The 23,027-nt window shown below is 47.6% G+C and overlaps 1 protein-coding gene across 1 annotated transcript; it reads right to left on the bottom strand.

The window, feature by feature from the left end:
• Window positions 1-1,357: 1,357 nt before the first annotated feature.
• Window positions 1,358-22,593, bottom strand: MASP1 (MBL associated serine protease 1). The gene is made up of 9 exons (XM_021692395.1): window positions 22,319-22,593; window positions 20,607-20,738; window positions 18,228-18,424; window positions 16,583-16,730; window positions 15,165-15,283; window positions 14,141-14,219; window positions 7,718-7,855; window positions 6,804-6,878; window positions 1,358-2,821 (listed from the first exon to the last, which is right to left on the bottom strand). Exons 1-9 carry the CDS (start codon window positions 22,392-22,394, stop codon window positions 1,938-1,940), a joined length of 1,848 nt encoding a protein of 615 aa, XP_021548070.1. The 5' UTR covers window positions 22,395-22,593; the 3' UTR covers window positions 1,358-1,937.
• Between the last annotated feature and the right edge of the window lie 434 nt (window positions 22,594-23,027).

The raw sequence follows: 23,027 nt of genomic DNA, 5'->3' as shown, positions 1-23,027 counted from the left end.
CAGTGCTGCAATCTCTACTTCTCTTATGACACTTGACGCCTTTCACCTGTGTGAGACCTAGATGCATGAGACCCTGTCTTGCATGCTAGTTTGACTCTTTGAAGTCAAGAACTTAATTGGCAGGCACTTCAGTGAAGGCGTGCACAGCCTAGAGGGACACATGTCCATAACCGACTCCATTCTTCATTACTCCTTCTTGAATGAGGTCCAGATGACAAAAGTTGTACCTTTTCTGTAATGGGAGAGATAGTAGCTTAATGAGGGGCCAGTCTCTCTTCAAAAAGCCAAAAATAAACAAGCGTCAACAATCATCAAACCCCAGAATGAAGGCTGTTGGTTATCCACAGGAAGTTTATTTCCACTTTAGACCCCTGACAGGAGAAACAGAGTGCAGAGGTGGCTTGCAGAGTAGTGAAGCTTGTGATATAAAATATACAAAATATAGCACCCTCTACATAGGAGTGTGCTTTCATGAACCGGTTGGAAAAGTGGACACTTCCCAATTGTTCTCTTGGAATCCCTCTCAGGGACTTCTCTGGCTGCCTCGCTCTGATGGAGAAATCCCAGAAGAGCAAGCTCTGGGGAGAAGGAACACAATCAACCCTGTGAGGCTCAGGGAGAGGCTGCGGGCAATCAGAAGACTAAATGCTAGAGTCAGAAGGACCCTGAGGGGGATCTAATGTCTTCCTTTTACAGATGGGGAAACTGAGGCCCACAAAGGAAAAGTGATTTGTGAGAGGTTAGACAGCCAGTTAGGGGCAGAGCTGAGGCTAGAACTCAGCACTCTTGGCTTTATCTCTTTTCACTGTCTTTTACGGGCAAGTCTCTGCTTCCCTTGTCTGGCTCCTGGAAACCCAAGGAGTGGATCTCTGTGAACATCCATGACAGGTGGGTTCTCTGAAGAGCTCGGACTGTGGGCACACCAGATGATCTGGCGGGATCAAGTTACACCTAATGTCCTGAGCCCACTCCTTCTTCCATTTTCCTGCCCAGAAGCACACACAGCGGGGCATGGTGTGGGCCTTCTCTTTTTCCAGGCAATCCAGTTGAGTCTCTGTTCCTGGGACTGGGGCTCAGGTGGCCTTTTCAGATGATATACTTCAGAGCTGGAAGTTTGCTTCATGCTTGTCTGGAGCTGCAGGTGTGGACACCTGTGTTGTCAGCTGGTACTGGAGAATGACATATGAGCCTAAATGATGTGTTCAGAATCAACAATGGAAGTTCTCAGGGATGGGGAGCCTCCCACTGATATTCTCCTCCCCTTAGTCACCACAAAGCTTTCCAGCTTTCTCTTTGTCCTTTAATAGAGAGATTTCCTTTAATAGAGAACACAGGGATAAGGCTTGGATTACAAGAAACTTTTGGGAGAGAAATCCAAGGGATGAAAGTACCCCAAGACATCACACTAGGAGACAGGGCCCTGGGGGTCTGGCCCCTGTCTCCTCAAGCCTGAGTGCTTTCCCCCTAAAAGGGACTAGACTCGTCTGTGCCGAGGGCCGATTTGAGAAAATAGATGGACTCAGTGTTCAGCTCAACATAAGGGATGGTTTTCTAACAATCAGGTCCAAGCTCAGGCACACCAACAGTGGGACTGAAGGGTTTGGTAAGTGAGTAGGAGTGCATAAGGCCATCGGGGTGGAGCCCTTCTGGAGAGGAGTGCTGGGATTAGCCAGAGGGCTAGTTCCCTCATTGTATTGCAGGGGAGAGTGAGGCCTACAGAAGGGAAGGGGCTCGCTCAGGGCCGTGGACCCAGGCCTCTTGCATACAGCCTTTTCCTGTACCACACTGTTGCCTCTCAGAGCCCCGGGGGCTGTCTTGGGAGGAAGGGTTCCATTCCGTTTGGTCTGGTGAGTAACTTGGAGTGTGCCGTCGGAAGTGCGTGTACAGCCTCACTCAGGCTGGGGGAGGGCAGGCCGGCCCTGAGGACGTCAGTCAGCTCACCGTTCCACCTGGAGCTCTCCCAGACCTTGTGGGGAGCCCATCTGCTCCCACACCCAGTCCACATAGTTGGAGACCTTCGTGTAGACCCCATAGACCTGCTTGCTGCCACATTCTTCAGGGCCCCCCCAGGACACCAGGCCTTGGGCCACCCAGCGCTGGCTCAAGTCATCCAGAATGACAAAGGCCCCACCACTGTCTCCGAGGCATGTGTCCTTGCCACCCTCGAAGTAGCCGGCACAGAACATGTTCTCCGTGACACTGTAGTTCCCCGACCGGGACTCGTAGCTGGTTTTGCACTCCGCATATGGCACCACAGGTAACTTGACATACTGCAGGACGTCTGACAAGGTCCGCGTGCCACTGCTGATGATCTCATCCACTGTCACATTAGGATTGGAGATACCCCAGCCAGCTACCAAGCCCAGCATATGGGGCTCTGGGCCTTCGGGCTCAGGACTTGGCAGGCAGATGGGCATGACGTGGGGCCCCAGGGGCACAGGCTCCCGCAGCTGCACCAGAGCTATGTCATGGTTGTAGTTCTGGATGTTGAAGTCTGGGTGGAGCACCACTTGTGCCGCAGAGCTGTTGACAGCCCCTGATTTGTCCCGCACATCATGCAGGCCCAGGTAGACGGTGACATGCTCCTTGGAGACCGGTATTACTGTGTTGTCTCTTCGCTGGGAGCGCAGCACGTGGGCTGCTGTGAGGATCCAGGACTCAGAGAGCAGGGCCCCACTCCCAAACCACTTGTCGTTCGGCACCCTCGAGGTATCCTCCACCACTATCAGGGCCTGCCATGGAAAGAGGCCAGGCTCAGCATTCCGGCCCCCGATGATTCTCTTGACCAGGTTTGGCAGTGAGCGGGAGGGCTGACCACACACTGTAAGGAGAAGGAGGGAATGGGGATAAGAAACAGGGACTGGTCAGATCAGCCATGTGAAAAGAGCCACAGAAAGAAATTCCCATCTCATCCACTGTAGATTATGCCAACACGGGACCCTACTCTACATTACAGGGCCATGGTGGCCCGGGAGAGCTCTGCATGGGTGTGACTTTGACCTAAGTCTTTCTAGTTGGCCTGTGTGTGGTCTAGCTCTTCTGTAGCCAGTGCCATCTATGGACCAGACCATTGCATGCATGGGCCTTCACCATCCTGAACCATTTCCAGCCAAGTTCACTTTGGCCTGGATATTCCAGAAGTGGCCCATGCTGTGGATACTTAGAAAACTTCTGGAAACCAGAGGTCATGGGCTTTGAGAGATGGAAGGAAACTAAAAGACTGTCTAGCAGGTCACAGCGAACACTGGACTGGGAGCCAAGACACCTGGGGCCTTGACCTGGCTTTTCTCTCATATGTCCTGTGCGATTCTGGGTAAGTAAATTTGTCTCTCCGGACTTAAATTTTTGACCTGCTAAATAAGGCAGTTGGTCAATATGATCTCTGTGGATCTTTCAAATTCCAAATTCCCTCAATTTTTATTTCATGTTCCCTGGCCACCCCCATTTTATAGGTGAGTAAAACTCTCCAGACGTTAAGCAATTAGCCCAAGGTCACATGGCTATGAAGTTAACAGGGGCATTAGCAGAGGGCTTAACTAGATTCTAAGATCAATGTCTTGTCCTATGTCCCACAGTGCCTCATTACATGTACAAATCATGGTCATGGGCTCTATAACTTTTTCTTCTTTGGCCTAAAGGACTCATGCTGTGAATGTGTGCCCAGGGCGTCCAGGGTTAGGGAAACATGGCATAATCTACAAGCAATGATGCATAGGCCCTGCTCTGAGCCACCCATCATTGCACCCAGGAACCCTGTAGTACCTTCAGGGGAAGAAGAAAGGTCTGATCAAACTTCGTTCCACTGAGTTGTACCCCGAGCATGCACATGCACCACCAGCCTCCTGCAGCCAAACGCCTTTGGCCCATGAGCAGGGGTCTTCAGTACCACTCCTCCACTGGCCAAGAACAAGCTCACATGAGCCTTCCCAGCAGGGTTCTTAGGCCTAGGAGGTAAGCCTGGTGTGAGTATGGGCTTCTTCCTGGTTGCAAATAGCCAGGCTATACTCTTTGGTCCTGGATACTTTCAATGATCCTTTAAAGACCAAGGAACATTTGAATTTTCTTGGCAACTTTGGGAGGTCAGGTTTTCAGCAATCTAATGCTTTTCAGATGTTCTTCCTCCTGATGCCAAAGGTTTCTTACATGATCCTTAGGCACCCTGTCATTCCCACCAGGCCAGATGTGAGGTGGCCTTTGCTAACTTTCTGTGGCCTGGTCTTCCAGAGTGGAAGGCCAGGCTCTTAGTTACAAGCCACAGCCAATGGGGTGACATCTCAAGGCGATCTGTGACTGGCCCTGCACAATAGCTCATTTAGTGCTGAAAGGCCCTCATCTGGTGAGGGCCAGGCCTGTGGCTGAGTCCATGTTTACAACAAAGCCAGCACTGAATGGTGCCTTTTGCCGATGTCAGAGCTGGGGAAGCTTGGAGAACCACTAATTTACAGATGCAGAAATCGAGGTTTAGAGAAGGCAGGTGACATACTCAAAGTCATTAGTGACAGAGCCAGAAGAAGAGCCCATTTCTTCTAACTCTTGCTTCATTTTCTCCACTAAAGTTTTTCTTCTTGATATGCTTTTGTCCTTTCAAGAGGTTGAATGATGCAACAAGCTTTGAGAGAGCTCATTGAAATGAGGCCATTCTTTTTGGCTGCTACCATTCTCCATCCAGTCTTTCCTGGAACAAAGGTATCTTCTTGAAAACCTAGAGCTTCAGCTGTGCTGAAGCCAGATTTGGGCTCTAGAGCACTGGAGGTACTGAGAGAGGGCCCTTAAAACAAAAATGTGATATTGTATAATTCTGGGTCCATGAGGATGGCATGAAACACAATCAGAGTCAAGAACGTCTCAGCATTGCTTGTGCTGATATCAAAGTCTTCACTTCACCTTCCAGCTCTGCTCCTAACTCTGTGGGTAGCCTTGGGAAAATCATTACATCTCACTGATCCTCAGTTTTCTCACATGTAAAATGAAGGGCAAATAATATTTGCTTAATAAGGTTCCCTGGAAAGGTGGATATTATGATGCTAGATAAAATGGCTTTCTCCTTTCTGGCTTGCTTCTGTGTTCAATTTTGATGTTTCAGGAGGAAAGACTTTAGAAATCTCTGGCATGGTCCAATGGTGAACCATGGTTCTTCCCAATGCCAGGTATTAAAAGAATTTCATGACTCCCTGTATCTAAGATGCTTTGTATAAATATAGAGGATGATGACCGTTAAGGGTCATAGAATGTTATGGATCACCTTGTCCTGCTCCCTCACTTCTTAGGTATGGAATCCTAGCCTCAGAGAGGTGAGATTACTTACCAGAGATCACAATAAGAGAATGATAGCACCAGGACTAGGACCCAAACCCCTGACTCCCAGCTCAATGCCTCTTCCCCTTCCAGAGGTTGCAACATGGCTGCCCAGGACGAAATCTGCCTGAAATGCTTTTTCCTTTGGCCCACATGGTATTTTAGCAAAATGGGAATTAGATTTTCCAGTTTGCCACAGCTCCACCATTCCCTATCTTCTCTGAGGGTTCACCAACTGTGCCCTCGAGTGTGCTCCAGACTAAGCCTAAATGAGATGATGGGAATCAGCAGAGTATGAGTGGCTTGACCTTTCCTCTGCTCCACCTCCTCCAAGTTCTTTCTTGGGCATAAAGCCCTCCCAAGTGAAGTCTTCCTAACCAGTCCTCACCCCTCCACTCCCAGACTATCACACGCAGTGAATTCCTCCTTCTCTAGGATCTCATAGCCACTGTGATGGCCAACATGGAATGCTAACATTTTCTTTGGTTCTTGAGGACAATCGCAGACAACTCCATAGTCTTTCCATTTTAACATCTAAATCTAACATCTAGAAGCTTACTGAGTGGATATTGATGGTTACTAAAATGTACCATTCAGATAATACACTTAGTTTTCCCAACACTCTAATTCATAAAATGCAAATGCCACCCGACGTTTAACTACACGGCAAAGCTCATGCTTTGCTGCTTTTCCAGCGAACATGCAGATGGGATCAGCATCGATCCCCAGTGCTGCTCTGAATGGTTGTGTCTTTCAATTAATTCTGCTTGATTAATTAAATCAATTCTGCTATTCTTGCTTTTATTACAAGTATAAATATCTGTGCCATGACTATTAATTTTTTTGGGTGTGGATTATTTGTTTCACCCTACAGTGTGCATTTGAGGCTATAATTTTCTAGTAAGTCGATTTGAATGTAAGTGTGCCCTATGATTGCAATGCAAATCACCCATACTTTTAATGCTAAAGCAAATATCTACAAAATGTCCCCCAAATCTCTATGCATCGTGACACTTTCTATTACCACAAAATTCTTTTTTCATCTTAAAATGGGGTCAGTAGGTGAGCCATAGAGTTGTAGCAGTCAGTAAGACTTGAACAGGTTGCTCTTTGGAAGAACTTCTTACTCTGTCCTATACTTATTTGTTATTTGTCTTACATTGTTCATCTCCCCTACAGCACAGTGAGTGCTTGAGGACAGGATGCCCACATTCCTAATTTCCCTGGTGCACAGCAGGTGCACACACAAACCGTTGGAGGGAAAGCCTGGTGGGAAGGGAGCAGAACTGCAGAGAAAGGAGAACAGGAAGGCTCTTGGTGTGATAGCACAGGCTGAATATAGAAGCTGGTTGGTTTGCAAAAGTGTGAGGTTGGGCGTCTCTATCCTTGGCTCTCTGAGATATCTTTTAACAAAGAACCAAAGCATCATGGTCCCCATCCCCACTCCATCAACAGCCAGAGCACCTTGGATGGGAGACCTGGAGGCAGAGGACTTGAGAGTCAGGTACCTGGCAGGCATGTGGGCTGGCTTCTCCCCAGTACTTCATTCATCCAGACTCCTTGGGCGGAACAGGTATATATACCTGGGTGAGTGAAAAAAGGTGGGAGAAGAGGGAGAAAGGGTTGATTTGTAGCACGTGGAAAATAGATCTGGGTTCTTAATTCTATGGTGGACCACTGCACGTCTTCCAAATGGTCTCTCTGATGCCATTCTCTTTAAGCCAGTCCTCCCTGCAACCTGAAGGATCTTTCTAAAATAGAAATCTATGCTTTCCCTCTGCTCAGAATCACCAATGGCTCCCCATTGCCCTCAAAAACAAACAGCACACTCTTCAGCAGGGTGCCTGAAGCTCTGCACAATCAGACTCCTGCCCGGGGGGGGGGGGCGGGGTGTGCTCCTCCCTCTGCCCCCCCGCCCCCCCTAGCCAGCCCTTCCTCCCCCTCAGGCACCAGGTCCCCCAGAGTTCTCTGTGGCACACTTGCCTTCTCTCCTTTCCCCGCTTAATAAACTTTTTAAGAAACCACACTAGTGTCCACCATCTTGTCTGAGTCTTACATTAGCTTTGTGAATTATACCGCTGCTCCCCTCTTGGAAAGTGAGGATTGGAAGCTTAGAGAACTTGGAAGAATTTTCTTAGTACCAGTCTGTGGTGGAGGCAGAGCTGGAGGGCTTTGCCATCTCCCTGAGGGTTCCTTCTCTGCCAGGGCCTTGGGTGTGCATGTGAGGGTACTGCGGTGCCCTGTGGCCTAACCCCTGGGACATCAGCCTGAGGCAGGGAGAGGTGAGGCATGCCCCCTAATGTTTCTCCTCCCAATTCCTCCCACACTTCAGCCAGTGGTCTGGCTGCTGCAGCCCCCGGTCCAACCCTGAGACCCAAATGGTGTGAGGCGGGAATGTGCTGGTTTAGCATGGACGGCTCACCTGTGATATTGTGGAGCATCTTATAGTACGGCTGTTGGCAGGAGTAGTGGATCTCGGATTTATATGTGGTAAGGTTGTTCCTGGTGGAGAAGGTGATCAGCCCATGTTTCAGCTCTGCTGGGGCTCCACAGTCTGCAACTGAGAAAAGAGAGTGACACCCCCAATTAACCTTTGCTCTTCTTCTTGGGGCCATATGGTGGGTCTGTCTCACACAGATGTGCAGGTTGTGCACTGCACACACCTGCAGAGAGCAATGCTATAGTCTGTGAGAATGGTACAGGGCCTGTGCATTCTGGATTGTCTGCCTTGGGGTGGTGCTGCTTTTGGGGTCTCTCCCATCCACTGTGGCACTACCGTGTGGCCAACTCACCTGGCCTGGTGTCAACTCCAGGGAAGGGGCAGGACTACTGAGATTTAAGCAGACCCCAGACTTTCCCCCACATAGCCCTTTCCTTGACTTCCAGTTCTATTACGCAATCCTCTTAGTCTCTCCTGCCCAAGCACGAGGCCTCCAGCTCAGCGAAAAAACTCTGGCTGACACAAACAGAAGAATCTTCAGTTCTTCCTGACCGAACACATGCTGAGTAAGAGCAGTTAATGTGCTCACACTGGTGCTTGGCATACAAAAACCAAATCAAACAGAAAGAAAGCAGCTCCTGCGTGAGTACAGGACCCTACCCTGCTGGCTCTCCATGGGCATCTTGCTTGGTCACAGAAGGCGGGAGGTGAGATCCGGGGCAGACTAAGTTTTCGTTATTCACCTGCTTATGTTCTCCAATTGCTGGGGGCTGGATGTTGGGCCTCGCTGTAGGATGCCTGCTCCTCAGAGGTGGTCTTAGGGGCATCGCCAGCACAGAGTCCAGCATGAGTCTGTCAGAAGCCAAGTCACAGGCTGAGGCCCCAATTTGTCAGGGCCTCTTTGGGAGCCTCCTTTAGGGGGTGGTGTTCACTTCTAAGGAAATCTTCATCTTAGGTCTAACAGGCTATGCCAGAGTTGAAGAATCATAGAAGAATCATGGAACTTTTTAGTTGATAAGGAACCCCAAGGCAGACAATCCAGAATATCATTTTAACTTTACAGATGAGCTCAGAGAGGAGACTTGGCTGGCCTAAGGTCACACAGCGAGTTACAATCAGAAAACTAGACCTGACTTTAAACCCAGTGTTCTTTTAAGAAAACCAACCGACAGTTCTTAAGGATCTGTTTTCTACTTAAAATGGCTTAAAATCAATATTAACTGGGTAATGATGGACATTAGCTAATAATCTCCTGGTTATTTCAGAGGACAGTATTCCAAAAAGAAGAATTTCCAGATTCCCCCTCCTTGGGACAGAGAGAAGGCAATTTGCCCTTGAGATGCTACCCAGAAATTGTAGTTTTTAAATTTAGAACTCTAAATCCATCATTTTGATTGAATAAAGAGTTACCTAATCTAAAACAGAGTTAACTCCAAGGCCCCCCATTGTGGAGGAGAGGGGTGAAGGCTGAGAGTAAAACAGGTGCCTCCTATCCACAAGGAAGGCAAAAGCCAAGAGAACTGGTTAATCTTTGGTCTTGACCTCTAATCCCCTTGGACAAATCGTTCCTATTCATTTTGATCACCCAAAAATGGAGACACTCTACCACACTGTGTGAGTGAGAGTCAGCACTAGGATCACAAGAGGCCATAATAGCTGTTATTTAAAGCCATAACACAGTTTTAAATGTATTTTCTTGCTGAGTCTCAAAGCAGATTTTTCTTCCTTTTTTAGGAAATGCCATTGACTGGTGCCTGGATCTTGGTATTACTCTCGTCTCTCCTAACGGTGGCCTAGCAGTTCATTTTGCCTAGAGTATTCCCTGAACCTAATACCTAGTTCCAGGGGCAGGAATTGCAGGGTTGGCCTTGGACACGGCTACCTGGTCAGGCTACTGAGAGCCTGTTACTTGGCCAGCAAGGGTGGGGAGTTATTTCCTGAGTAGAGGGCCTGCTTTCCTGTCACTCCAGAGAAGTAACCCTATAGCCAGATAGAGGTGAGAAGTAGTATAAAATAGAGGGTCGCTTCAGCTTGGGTATGGTGAGTGGGGGTGGTATGCTTCTACTCCCAAGTCTACTGTGGCAGGTGAACGGCCATGTCTCTCTGGGACCTGGGGACGACTTCCCTTTCTGAGGGGCCTTGAGCCCTGGCACAATCAAAGATGCTACACCCAGAGGCTGCTTCCTCAGCTGGTCTCGCTTCTTTGCTTTAGGAAGGGTCTCACCCTTTCCCTAACGTTCCCTCTGGCCACTTCCACACCTTGGAATCAAAATGTCCTTTATGTTTCCATTCCTTTGGCCTCCCTTTCTCCTCATTCTCTGGGATGGGATACACCACCCCACATTCTGTCTCTGCTGTCATCTCTGGCTGACGTTTATTTTCCTTCAGACACATCTTTCCTGACCCGCCATCCTGAGTGTGCTCTGCCACAATCCGGGGCTTCCTGGAGAACGACATACCATGGGCTCCCCCCAGCCCTCCGGCCTCAGGGACGGCCCCCTACCCCAGCGCCTCTTGGTCCCCGCCCTCGGTGCACCTGAGCTCCAGCATCACAGAGCCCTCACTGTGCCGCTCCCTCACCTGCTTCCCCCACACCGGAACCCCTGGGGTCCATGCTCTGGCCACCCTGAGGCCTTGATCAAACACTGCTTCTTCTTGAGAGTCTTTCTGCAGTCTTCTAATTGGATAGGGCTGCCTCCTCCTTTCTCCTTACAGAGGCCTCTATTCATATTCATCTCTCTGACACATTTATCTTACGTTGCCCGGTATTGCCATTATTGGGGTCCATATCAAATCTTCTACCTAAATTAGGATTCCCTCTATCTCACTGAGTACAATATCTGTTACACTTCGGGGACATAACCATATTGATTGAACTGATGCTCATCTTTACTGCCCACCTCCTCTCTGCTCTCAGGGGCACCCCTGCCCTAGGCTAGCACCACAATCTATGCACCTGCCATCATCCACCCTTGCAGGGTTCTGCCTGCATCAAGAGCCCATGTAATCACCACACAGACTGAGTAGTCACAGTGTAATGCACGGCTTCTCTGATATGTCTATTCCGGTTTTGTTCAGGCTGAAGCAGAGGTTCCCACCACCACTACAGAGCCCTTTATCGTGGGACCCAGTGATGTCCCACTGCACCAAAGCTGAGGACTGCTGCTTTTGAGGGTGAGACCTCTTTTGAAACCTTTAATCAGCAAGTTTTCAGAAATGCAAGATTGTAAGCCCCGGCCCAGAGGAAAGAACCTCTGATAATGCACTTTCAGCCCCGGGTTAGGTGCAGGTGGAATAGAAACTTTCATGGATGAGACTATGTCTAGGTTTCCTACAAAACCCATGCTCTATGAGTTATTGTTAGTTTCACCTACTCCTGGTTATTAGAAAGTAGCCACAGATAAAAATATTAAAGTCATCAAGTCACAGGCCTTCTGGCCCATTTCAGCTTCAAGTGTGGAGTGGATTAGGAACCAGGGCCCACTTTGACCTGGTCAGCCTAGGGGCATGTGGTTGTATATGAAATCTTGGGTCTCTAGGACCAAAGTCATTTGTCCTTTGAGAAGAGTACCGTCCACTTGGAGGTGCTAAAAAAAAAAAAAATCCCCCTCGTCCTTTCATTATTTTCTAGCGTACTGATTGAATGATGAGTGAGCCCTCCAGTGGAGAATTGTCTCAGGGGCAGGGGTGCCCCTGAGAGCGGAGAGGAGGTGGGCAGTAATTGTCCGCAGCAGTTTCAACTGCTTGACTGTGTTGCCTGGTTCAGCATCCACACTAATCCGCACAGAAATTGGAAATGGAGTGTTGGCGGGGTGGGGAGGGGTGCAGTAGTTCTAGGACCCCAGGGTCTTGTGAGTGGTCCATTCCTGGACGTCTGTACTCTGTGGGGTCCCGTCATTCACTCTGTCTCTTGCTCTGACCCGAGTTCGTTCTCCTCATCCATTTCGGTTTCTGCCACCAGGGTGAAGTTCAAAGAAGGGTCAGGAGGTGCAGGGAAAGGAAACAGAGAGAGGAAGAGAGAGAGAGAAAAAGAAGAGAAAGAGAAAAATTAGCAAGCAAAGCAGAAACAGTTCATGCAGGAAATACAGAAATCGCTCCACTAGACTGATGAAGAATGCAGTTGAGGTACAGCCGGTGTGGGTGACAGTTTGGGATTGTGGAATTTGTACCATTCTGAGAATTTGCACAGTCACAAGTCCTGGCTCATGAGGATTACAGCATTCTGCCCCTGGAGCAAGCTTTGTATTCATCTGGTCCAAACCTTCATTTGGCACACGGCATGCAGGGTGGAGCAGGACTTGTCTTGGGTCACCGTGGCAAGGTGGAGGCAGGGTCGGGACAACAACCCATAATTTCCACTTCCTGTTCCAGTGCAAGTGACTTCACCACACATGCACACTTCCTGTCTGTTCCCCACCTCTTTCCCACAATCCCCAGGGACTTGAAATTTCTCAGTCTTGCTCATCTTTGTACCTCCCTTAGGACCCAGCCCATGCCTGGGGCAGAGAGATGCTTAGTAAGAACCTGCTCAGTGAATGAGCAGAGCCACCAGGAACGTCTGAATGGGGATTCTAATAATCGTAATCTGGGCTATCCTGGAAGAACTAGGTCATATTCAGGAGAAAAAAAAAATTCCTCTTTTCTTTAGTACAAAATGACAGGCATTCTTTTGTATACTAACATAAGTTGCATAAAATGGTACCATCAAATACGGTAGTGTGTTACTCTTATCAGCTCTTCTGTTACAATAAAAAAAGTGTGCATGCTTTATTAGAGGGAAAATTATTATTAAAGTTTTCTACCTTCCAAAAGCATGAACGAGAGAAACCAAACCACTGCCTAATGGGGGGTGGGTGGAGAAAGGAGCTTTTATTGGGCTTTCACTTATTCCTGGTTGGTCCACAGGTATGATATGTACAGTAACTCAATTGTTCCTTCGAAGAATCAAGAATGCAGGAAACTGAGGCCAAAAGTTTGAGTACATTGCTTGGGAACATTCACCTGGTTGAGTCTGGATTTGATCTAGAACTTCCTGACTTTAAAAATATCCTGTCCTCCACACACCACATTCTCTTTTCCTTCCTCCTTCAGAATGCCCCCTTGCTTTGCCCTGCACAGTGCTTTTCTTCCCACAGAACTTAGTCACAGCACTACACGTGAGCAACGTGTCGGACGAGGTGGTGGATGTGTCTCCTGGCATTTGAGTTCCTCAGTCTCTGGACCTTGTCATTTCTATCTGAATTCCCTATAGGCATCCAGTAAATGTTTGTTGAAGCCATAAGATGCCCCCCTTTCCCACACTGTGCTCTGACTCCAGCCACATCATCATGTTAAAAAAGAAAAATTAAAAAGCAAGAATATTCTCCAAAACTCTGCCTGGGATTTGCCTAAAGACAGTTCACCCTGACATTGTCCCCCCTGGGGCTGTGGGAGTGAATCTGTCTGCTTATGGAATTTGAGCCTTTTAGAAGAAGGGACAAGGACACCACTCCACAGTTTATATGTAGTCATGGGGCCGGGCGGGACCAACCCTAACTCTTGACTTCTCACCTCTCCATCCTAAAGCCAATCCCCCCCTTTCCCCTTCTCTTCCTTCCCTTGCCATCACCACACCTCCCTTCCTCACTGCTGCCATAATGAATTTCCTAAAACTGTGGTCTTTACAAGTCTCGAACCAGAACTACCTGGATAAGGGAACAGGGTGGTGGCTGGTAATCTATATTTTTACAATGCTCACTAAGTGATTTATATGGACTACATTATTGGAGAGACACCTCAATATATTCTAGAGTATTAAAGCTAGTTCAACTTTTTATTTTACATTTGAGGTGAAGGATCTTGTCCATGGTCGCAGGGTGGGTTAGGAGCAGAGCCAATGCAAGAACTCTGGGTCTCAAGAGCCCATGCAGAGCTGTGTCCCCTGCTTTACACATACCCACTGCACTGCCCTCACAGCCTTTCCTGACAGGCCTTAAATCATGAGCTGTTCCAGAAACCTTAGTGGGTATGGCTGATGGCCACATGGAGACTGGCAAGGTCACTGAGCTCTGGGCACTGGTGCTGAAATAGTTTCCTGAATTAGCAATTGCCAGAGCTACTTTCAAAGCTGGGGACAAGCTACTTATTCCTTTAGCAAGTGTGGCAACCTGTCTGTAGACAGAGGTGAATTAGCATTTAGGAAGTAAACTGGGACCAACAAGAAGTTTCTTTTGGAAACTTGATGTCTTATTGCTCAAAGAAACATTAATAGCCTTTTGGTCCAGCCCTCATGTGTTTACTGAATTCCTGCCGCCACCCCTCTTTGAGCACACCTGTCAGGCTTTCACCCTTGTGTGGTCTCTGGTTGGAACCCACCAGTGCTAGGGAGCTCATTATCCTTATCATAGACCAATTTTGTTTTCTTACTTTTACAGGTGGGAATCCTGTTACTCCACGTCCCATCCTTCAGACACTCGATCTGGAATGTATCCATCTCCACATTATCCTAGGAAGAAACATGAAGAAGATATGGCAAGAAGGAGGAGGGGTGGGCTCGGTGGTTGTTTCCCAGTATAACCAGCTCAAATTCCAAACCCAGTTGTCCTTGACTGAGATTTTCCAACCATGGGCCTCCAAGGTCAAGCTTGATGATGAGGAAAAGGGAGATGCTGAATTCATAGTCCCCTTTCCTACTCTGGAGAGGGCCAAGGACTGTGTGGAAGAAAGGGCTTGGACAACTGTCTGGGAGGGGAACCTTTTACCCCTGACTCTCGTTCTAGAGTAGTGCCTCTCAAATATGAGTAGGCATCATTATCTTTTGCAGACTGCTGGGCCCCACCCCCAGAGTTTCTGATTCAGTGGGTCTGGCTTGGAGAGCATGGTTTGCATTTCTAATAAGTGATGTGTTGCTGTGGTGGGGATCCCACGTGGAAGCCCATTCCTTGAGAGCCTTCCTCTAGTTTGGCTCACACTGGACTCACCTGGGTAACATAACAGAAAAAACAATCACTGACCCCGCCCCAGAGATTCTGCTTTAATTCATCTCAAGTGAGGGGCCTGGGAGGTGATTTTGTATTATTTTTAAATTAGCCAGGTGATTCCTAGGAGAGTGAGCAATGTCTGTCTGCCACCTCTAAAATCTCCACTTCCTGTCCCAGTTTCCCCCAGTAAGCCTGATAGATGAGCTTTGTTAAGGTTGTTTGTCCTTTGTCCTTTGTTTTTGAAATTCAAATCAGCCCAAGACTTCTGTGCCATGTCCAGATGTGAAAATCTGGGATGCACGCTTTGGATTTTCAGAGGACTGAATTTCTGGAACACGTTGGAGGTTTATGGGGAAGTTAGCGAATACTGTGGTGGGATCATGACAAGTTCTGGAAGCCCATCTGCCTCGGGAGGCACTGGAGCATTTCTCTGGCCTGGTGGCTCTTCCTCCCCCAGCAGCACCCTGTACCTTCAGCACTTTGTAGCCTGCGTCACAGCTGATGAGCACCTGGTCTTTGAAGGAATACGTGGTTTGCAGGGGCTCGATTTTCCCGTGGACAGGAGGCTCTGGCTCTGGGCACTCGTTCCCTGATGGGAGCAATGAAAGGATGGTGGGCAAGAAAACAAGGAGAAGTCTGCAGCAGGTGGCCAGCCCCCGCAGTGCAAGGTGTGGTGCAGGGGAAACCCACAGAACTGGGTGTTGGGGGCCTGCACCTTCTAGGCTATGAAGACTTATTCTGGAACGTTGAGCAGGAGACTTTCCAACTTGGATCTCTAGTTCCTCATCTGTAAAATGAGGTGGTTGGTCAAATGATTTCATCACGACCATGCATTAAATGTCACTGAGTGCAACCCTTGTCTGAGGCTGCCTTTACAACATCCTCCATAGTAGACATCAAACACCTATTTGCATTCCTATAGGGACAGGGAGCTCAATACCTCCCAAACCTATACCTTTCTTACTGGATTCCTCAGGAACGGTGTTTTCCTATTCAACCAAAATCTATATCCTTGTAATTTGCTCTCATGGGGCAGAGTTTGTCTTCTTGGGCTGCTCAGGATGACTCTAATCACTCTTTCTCCCCAAGACCATTCTTCCAAGCGTTAGAGAGATTGTGACCATATGCCTCTGAGCTCTCCCTTCCAAAGGCTACGTTGGACAGGATTCCCAGGCTGAGTCTATCCCTGACATTTTTTCCTGGACAAACTCTCTGTTAACAGTCTCTTCATTCCCTTCCCTAGAACTTGACACCAATGTGATAATGCAGGCAAGGCCAGGATACCAGACCAGGATCTATGAGCTGGATTAGCCACTCCCAGCACCCTCTTCTTCTGAGGCTTACTGCAGACTCCTGGGGCAAATGACTCTATCAGGGTTTGGGGCAGGACTGGCTGCCTTGGGGTACTGGGGAATGAGGTCTGTGAATGCTGCCAGTCCGGGGCTACAGGAGTCAAACCGCCATGATGAAACATTATGAGCTACAGGCCCACACTCAAATTCTTGCCCGAGGCTTGGAGAAGGCTCAGTTGGGAGGGTTCTCTCTAGGCCCAATGAATCAGAGTGAGAGTAGAATTCAGGAAATAAGGTGGGTTTGTTTGTTTGTTTGTTGTTTTTTAAATCTCCTTATGTGATTCAGAAGTGTAGTAAGTTTGAAAACTATGTCTAGTCTAAACCCACCATTATTGCTGTCCTTGCCCCCCTTTTATGGATGGGAAACTGAGTCAGGAGAGAGAATGTACCTGGTTCCACCTCCTCTGTAGCAGAGCTGGGGGGTCCTGCCACATCCCCAGAGGAGTCCCAGGCCTGCACCCCTCATCCCTCAGCTATTGCCCCACAAGGGCTGAGCACAGTGACCAAGCATGACCCACGGAGAGAGGCCGTGTTACCTGTCGCCCTGTATGAGAGCCTCCAGCCCCGGTTCTCCCCTGAGTTGTCGCTGCGGAATAGGATCTGGACGCTGTGGCTCTGGGTATTGATGGGTTCTGGTGCTCTCTCTCCACAGAAGGGCCCCAAAACTTTTGGACCAGCTTTAATCTGTGAGGGGCAAGGTAGAGAAAAAGGGTCACATCTGAGCAGTGGTGGCAGCTGCTGGGACCATCTCTATACTGCACCCTGGTTTTCTGGAAGTCTCCATGTGAATCCATAGTATTCACTCATATTTTTAGTGGGCATTACCATTCACCAAACAGTTCCATTGCCACTCTCTCATTTAGAGATTACAATAGTCTTGGAAGTGGATGAGGCAGGCTAATAACCCTCTGCTCAAAGATGAATATTCTATGGCTCAGAAAGGGACAGAGCCCTGTCCAGGTTCATAGGATAGAAAAGGCCTCGCTCTCAAAGAACCTGCAGTCTAGTCGAGGATGGCAAGGATGGGGGGGTGGTGGGACTGACAATAAATAATAAGCAAAATAATTACATGCTGTGGCAAGACTTATAAAAATAAACAGGACGGTATATACATATAAATATATGCTATATATTTATAATTTATGTAATAAAATCTAAGTAACCTATCTAACTCATTATTTATATAATAGATTACACTTTATTTATTTTTTAATAAAACTTTAAATAGGTGGTCACAAATGGCTTCTTTGAGGAGGTGACATTGGAACTGAGACATAAGGAGGAGGGGAGAATACTTTCCAGGGAGAGAAAACAGCATATGTAAAGGTCAAGGTCAAAGGTGGGAAAGGGCTCAGCAAGTATTAAGAACAGAAAGGAAGCCAGAGTGGCTGAAACAGAGGGCGTACCATAGCATGAGGTAGGAGAGACAGGCAAGCGCCACATTGTGTTGAGGAATTACATTTACTTCCAAGAGCAATCCTGAATTAATATGGCTTTTATAAAGATCAGCCTCGATGCCATGGAGAGCAGACTATGTAGGGCAAGGGTGGAAGCAAGAAAACCAGCTGGAAGCTTTGCAGCGGAGATAATGGGGTTTAGCCTAGGATGGAGTCAGTGGGGAATGGAGGGAAGGAAGTAGGCACTATTAGCTGATCTGGATTTCCTGACTCTCAGGCCCAGGTCCTCTAACTCTTTTTCTTTCCATCTCCAAGGACCAGGACTCCTGAACCTCACCTGGTGACTTCTACAATCCTGAGTGATATCTCCATCTTATCACCCTTATTGTGGTTGGGGGAAAAAGTGAAGCCCCATGAGGTTAAACGCCTGGAGAAGGCTCACAGCAATGCTCCTGGGATACTGCGTATGGTAGGCAGAATTCTAAGATGGTCCCTGTGACCTTCACCTTCCCTGTGACCATCACTTCATGATGATGTCAATTAACATGGCAAAAGGGATTTTACAGGTGGCCAAGGAGCTAGTGTCAATCAGGGAAAATCCCCTAGGCTGGATCTGATTAAGCTGGTGATGCTATTTTAAGTAAATAGATGCTATTTTGGGAAGCAAGCAGCTTGGTCCCCTATCCTGGGAGAAGGTAGAGGGCCAAGAATATCAATTTTCCCAATTCAGCCAAGATTTCCCAGCAAGAAGGAGGAGGGGTGGAGCCTCCTACTGTAGGCTTACCTTGATGTAGTCATAGGGACAGGACACCTCAGGATGATCCTCAATGTCGAAAATGTCCTCGAACTGCAGACTGACCATGAAACCCTCCTCTAGCTCTATCGTGTAGAAGCATTCTGAGCTCTTAGGATAAGGGTTGGGGAAGTCCGGGCTGGTGATCACGCCGGTCCTCTGGGTAAAGAGGTTGTCACTGCATTCCACTGTGGGAAACATACCAGAGCAAAGTGGCACATCAGAACCATGGCCACAGCAACCCCTCCCTTATCTGTTACTGTACAATTTTTCCCACTGGTCCTGAGAGGCCATCAGGGAAGGCATCACTATCCCCATTTTACGGATGGGTAGACTGAAGTTCAGGGAGAAGTAATTTATCCAAGATCACACACCTAGTAATTTTCAGAGTCAAGACTCAAAGGCTGTAAGTGTGATAAGCCTTCTTATCAGATTCTCTGGTATTGGTGAGGGGGCAGGAGAGGTCTGAGATGGAAAGGTTTTGAGATGGAGTGGTAGGGGGAGACATCTGGACCTCCTATGTCTTGTTCTCCCCTCAGCCCAGGACTCCATTGTCTGTTCAAAGTCTTCCTGATCCCTCATCCAACACAGGACCCTCACACATACCCTCACTCTCTGGCCCCTGGACTTGCTGTTTCTCCTCTTGCTGCTGACAACTACCTGATATTATGCAATATATTTGCCGGTGGATTTTCTTGCCCCCACTAGATTGTATGTTCCCTGAGTTCAGGGATTCTGCTTTGTTCCCCACTATAGCTGCAACAAGGACCCAGTGTCCTGGGATCCTGGCCATGGCTTAGCCCGGCAAAGACCCTTTATTGGGCACAAAACCTTTCTCTTTGGGCTGACGCATCCTAGATCTGGGATGTCAGTCCTTCCTAAGCCCCTGTTATTGTGCTCATTTGCAAGTGACAAAATTGGCTCAGAGAGGGGGCAGGGCTAATGTGAAGTCCTATAGCTGTGAGCTTCAGAGCATGGTTAGGAGAGGGCTTTTGAATCCTCACCTGTTTTCATTTCCTACCTCAAGCACTCTCTGGGGGGTGACATTGCCCGCATGGGGGCTAAAATTGTTTGGAGGGGTTACTCTTTTTATGCATAATACACAGATGGACAGAGTACATAAACTCATTTATAGTATTATCTGTGGTATTAAAATTTCACAGATAGGGGAAATTAGGAAGATAATGTTTAAAAAGGCTCCTGGAGGCAGAGGAGAAACTGAAAACAAAGATTGAGAAGCTCTGCTCATTCTTAGCCCCCACTGTACTTAACATGTAGTAGATACTCAGTAAACACCTACTGAATGAAAACCATGGAAAATATAGCCCTCTTGAAGAAAACTTCTGTATATGCCTGCTTTATAATGATGAGTCACATGAGGGTTTTATTCAGAAGCAAGGGAAGTATTTGAAGGAGGAAGGAAAGGAAGCCTTGTTTCCAGCCTTGCTCTCCTCCAATGATCCCCTAGTCGGCTTCCAAGTGATCCTCCTAAAACGCAGATCCTTACCCTGTAGTCATCCATACTAATCTGCTGTCAATGCCCCAAATATGCCAAGTTCTATCAGGCCTCTAAATGTTTGCAGAAGCTGTCCTCTCTGCCTGGAGCACTCTCCTTTTCCTTCTTCTTCCATCTCTGCCAAGGGCCACTATCTCTGAGACATGTCTGCTCGCCATGCCGTGTAGACTCAGATCAGATTGTGCTGAGCCCACACTTCTTTTACAGCATTGACTACATTTCACCATTTACTTCTGTGGCGATTACCCCACTAGCCAGGGAAGCTCTCATGGAAAGTGGCTGAAGCCTTCCATTTCTCCATTTCTCCATCCCTGCCCTGCCTGGACACAACAGCTGGGTGGGCACGTTGACTAGACATGAAAATGAAGAGAGATAGAAGGAATGGGGCATTTTCTTGCTGTCTCTCTTTGCGTCTCTCCTCCTACATCTTTCCTTTGGACTGAGGTTCTTCCGATCACAGAGGAACTTGGGAGACCATGGGAGCAAAGAGGAAAAGGAACTGCTGGGTGAGATCAAGCTCATGGCTCAGAGAGAGGGGACTGGGAAACCTAGGTTTTCCCATAACTTGGCCAGGCTGGTTACCTACAGTAGGAGAGCAGAAATCCCTGCTGCTGAGGAAGAAAGATGGCCTAGAGGCTAGGGCTTCTCAAATGTGGTCCTTTGAGAACCTGAACCCAGACTTGCCCGCTGGTGGGCATTTCAGCATCTTCGTCCATGTGGTATCTGAGGCAGAGATCTCTGGCTTCATTTCTAATTGTTCCTACTCCACATCCGTCCCTCCTCCGAGCCTCCCCTAATCTTATTGAGAAACATGGCACGAAATGGTGCTATATAGTGTGATCCCCAGGCCCCACCTCGGCAGGTCCTGTTGTCTGTGTGGAGGAGGTAGCCAAAGCGGCAGGAGCAATAGTAGCCGCCGATGTAGTTATGGCAGTAGTGGTCACAGGACAGCTCCTCGTCCTCCCGCTCGGTGCACTCATCCACATCTGCAGGGCAATCAGTCCATGTGTGAGGATGAAAACAACAGGCAATATCTACAGAGCACGTCGTATGGGCCACTCCCCGTGTTAGCTTCACATAAAGCCCCAAAGTAGCCATTCCTTCCATTTACAAATGAGGAAACTGGAACTCAGAGCAGCAAGGCAACTTACCCAAGATCACAGAAAGCCAGGTTCAAGGCCAGGCAAGCTGACTCTTGGTGGTGCCACTGCCCTCTAACAGTTGTGGTCAGCAAGCAGGACTCTTACCATCCACATTCCACAGATGATGAAACAGAGACTTGGGGCCTTTAAAGAGCTTACTCCAAGTCACAGAGATGGTAAGTGGTGGAGTCAGCATTCATACCCAGGTAGGCTGGCTCCAGAACCCATTCTTTCCTTCTAGTCCATGCTGCCCCTCTCTCTCTACATCCTACTTCCCTGGGCAGTGGAAATGTAAACATTAAAAAGTATGCTCTCAACCCAATTTAAAGATCTGATGGTACACTTTCCCCCAACAGATATAGGAATGGCCACAAGCACATGAAAAGATGCATGACATCACTAGTCACCAGGGAAATATAAATCAAAACCATAATGAGGTACCACTACATAACCCACTGGAATTTTAAATTTTAAAAATTTAAATATTGACAACATCAAACTCTCATACATTGGTGAAGGAATATAAAATGGTGCAAAAACACTTTGGAAAAGGTCTGGCAATTTCTTATACAACTAAATATACACCTGCCCTATGACCCAACAATTCTGCTCCTGGATAGTTACCCAATAGAAGTGAAATCATGTTCACAAAAAGACTAGTACAAGAAGGCTCATAGAAACTTTTTTAATGAGAGCCAAAAAAAATGGATAGAGCGCAGGTGGAAGAATGGGTAAACAGATTGTAGTGTATTCATACAATGGAAAATTACTCTGCCAGGAAAGGAGCAAATTACCAATGCGTTGCAACATGACTGAACCTCAAAAACTTTATGCTAAGGAAAAGAATCCTCACTTCAAATATATTTTGTGTATGTTCATTTATATGAAGTTTAAGAAGAGGCAACACTGATCTATGGTGGAAAAAAATTGGAACAGTTGTTGTCTCTAAGGGAGATAGGAGCAGAGTGTGATTGGGAAGGAAGTAAGGGAGTTTTTCTGGGTCAATGGTAAAGTTCAATATCTTATTAGCCGTTTGGGTCACATAAAAATAAATTTCTCAAAACTCAACAAGTGTGCTTAAGGTTTATACATTTCATTGAATGTAAATTTTATATTCAAAGAAAGAAAATTGTGGATAGATATTGAACTTCAGCAAAATGATATGCGTGCTGAGTTATTTAGGAAAAAGTGTACTGCTGTCTGCATTTTACTTTGAAATGCATCAAAAAGGATGGATTGATGGATATATAGAGGATAGACAGATGGGAGATATGTGATAGAGAAAATGTAATAAGATATTAATGGCAGAATCTCTATGGTGAGTATATAGGTGTTTATTGTAAAGAAGAGAGCATACAGTACTTTCAGTCTTTAGAGAGAAAGGGAGACCTAGTAGGGATGAGCCACCCACTTCTCCCACTTACCCACGGCCATGTAGTGGGCATCAAAGCCCGTGAATCGCTCCTCATTGGAGAAATCTGACCGGAAAGTGATGGACATGAAGGAGCCAGGGGAGAACACGACTTCCTGGCCAGGGGTCTGCTCTGTGTCTGTAGTCTCCCGGCCACAGAAGGTTGCCAACACCTGCTCTTCTGTTTCTACCTTTGGGGTCAAAGAGAGAGGAAACAAGATGAGCAGCTTCCCAAATTAGCTTCCCTGCTGGTCTCCAGAAGAAAGAGGAAGAGCCTGCCCATGAGCAGACCAGGCAGCCTGGGAAACCCAGAGAAAGGGGATTCGGGATTGTGGTACTTGAGGAAAGACACAGTATGGGGTAAGTCTATGTGGCTGTTCAGTCACTGCTTCATTCACTTTTATAGGGTCCATCAGAAGTAGCTTGACATCTGTCATTCCTATTGACAACAAAATGGCTTATTTGTTGAAAATAACTCAATTTTAGAATTCAGGAAGAGTTCGATAATCTCACGGATAGATTCCATATGCAATAGGAACTGATCACATTTCCAAAGAAGAGAGACGAACTCCAGGTCATTCACTGAGCATTCAGTGGGTGCCTGCCAGTGAGCAAAGCACGGGAGCTGTGCATGGGGAGGCAGAGTTCAGATGGATGGAAACACAGACAGACCTATTATACAGTGTGACAAGGGCTTCAACAGGAACACAACCACTGGGAAT

This window comes from Neomonachus schauinslandi, chromosome 1, assembly GCF_002201575.2.
Source record: "Neomonachus schauinslandi chromosome 1, ASM220157v2, whole genome shotgun sequence".
NCBI lineage: Eukaryota > Metazoa > Chordata > Mammalia > Carnivora > Phocidae > Neomonachus > Neomonachus schauinslandi.
This window is presented reverse-complemented; position numbering and strand designations above follow the sequence as displayed.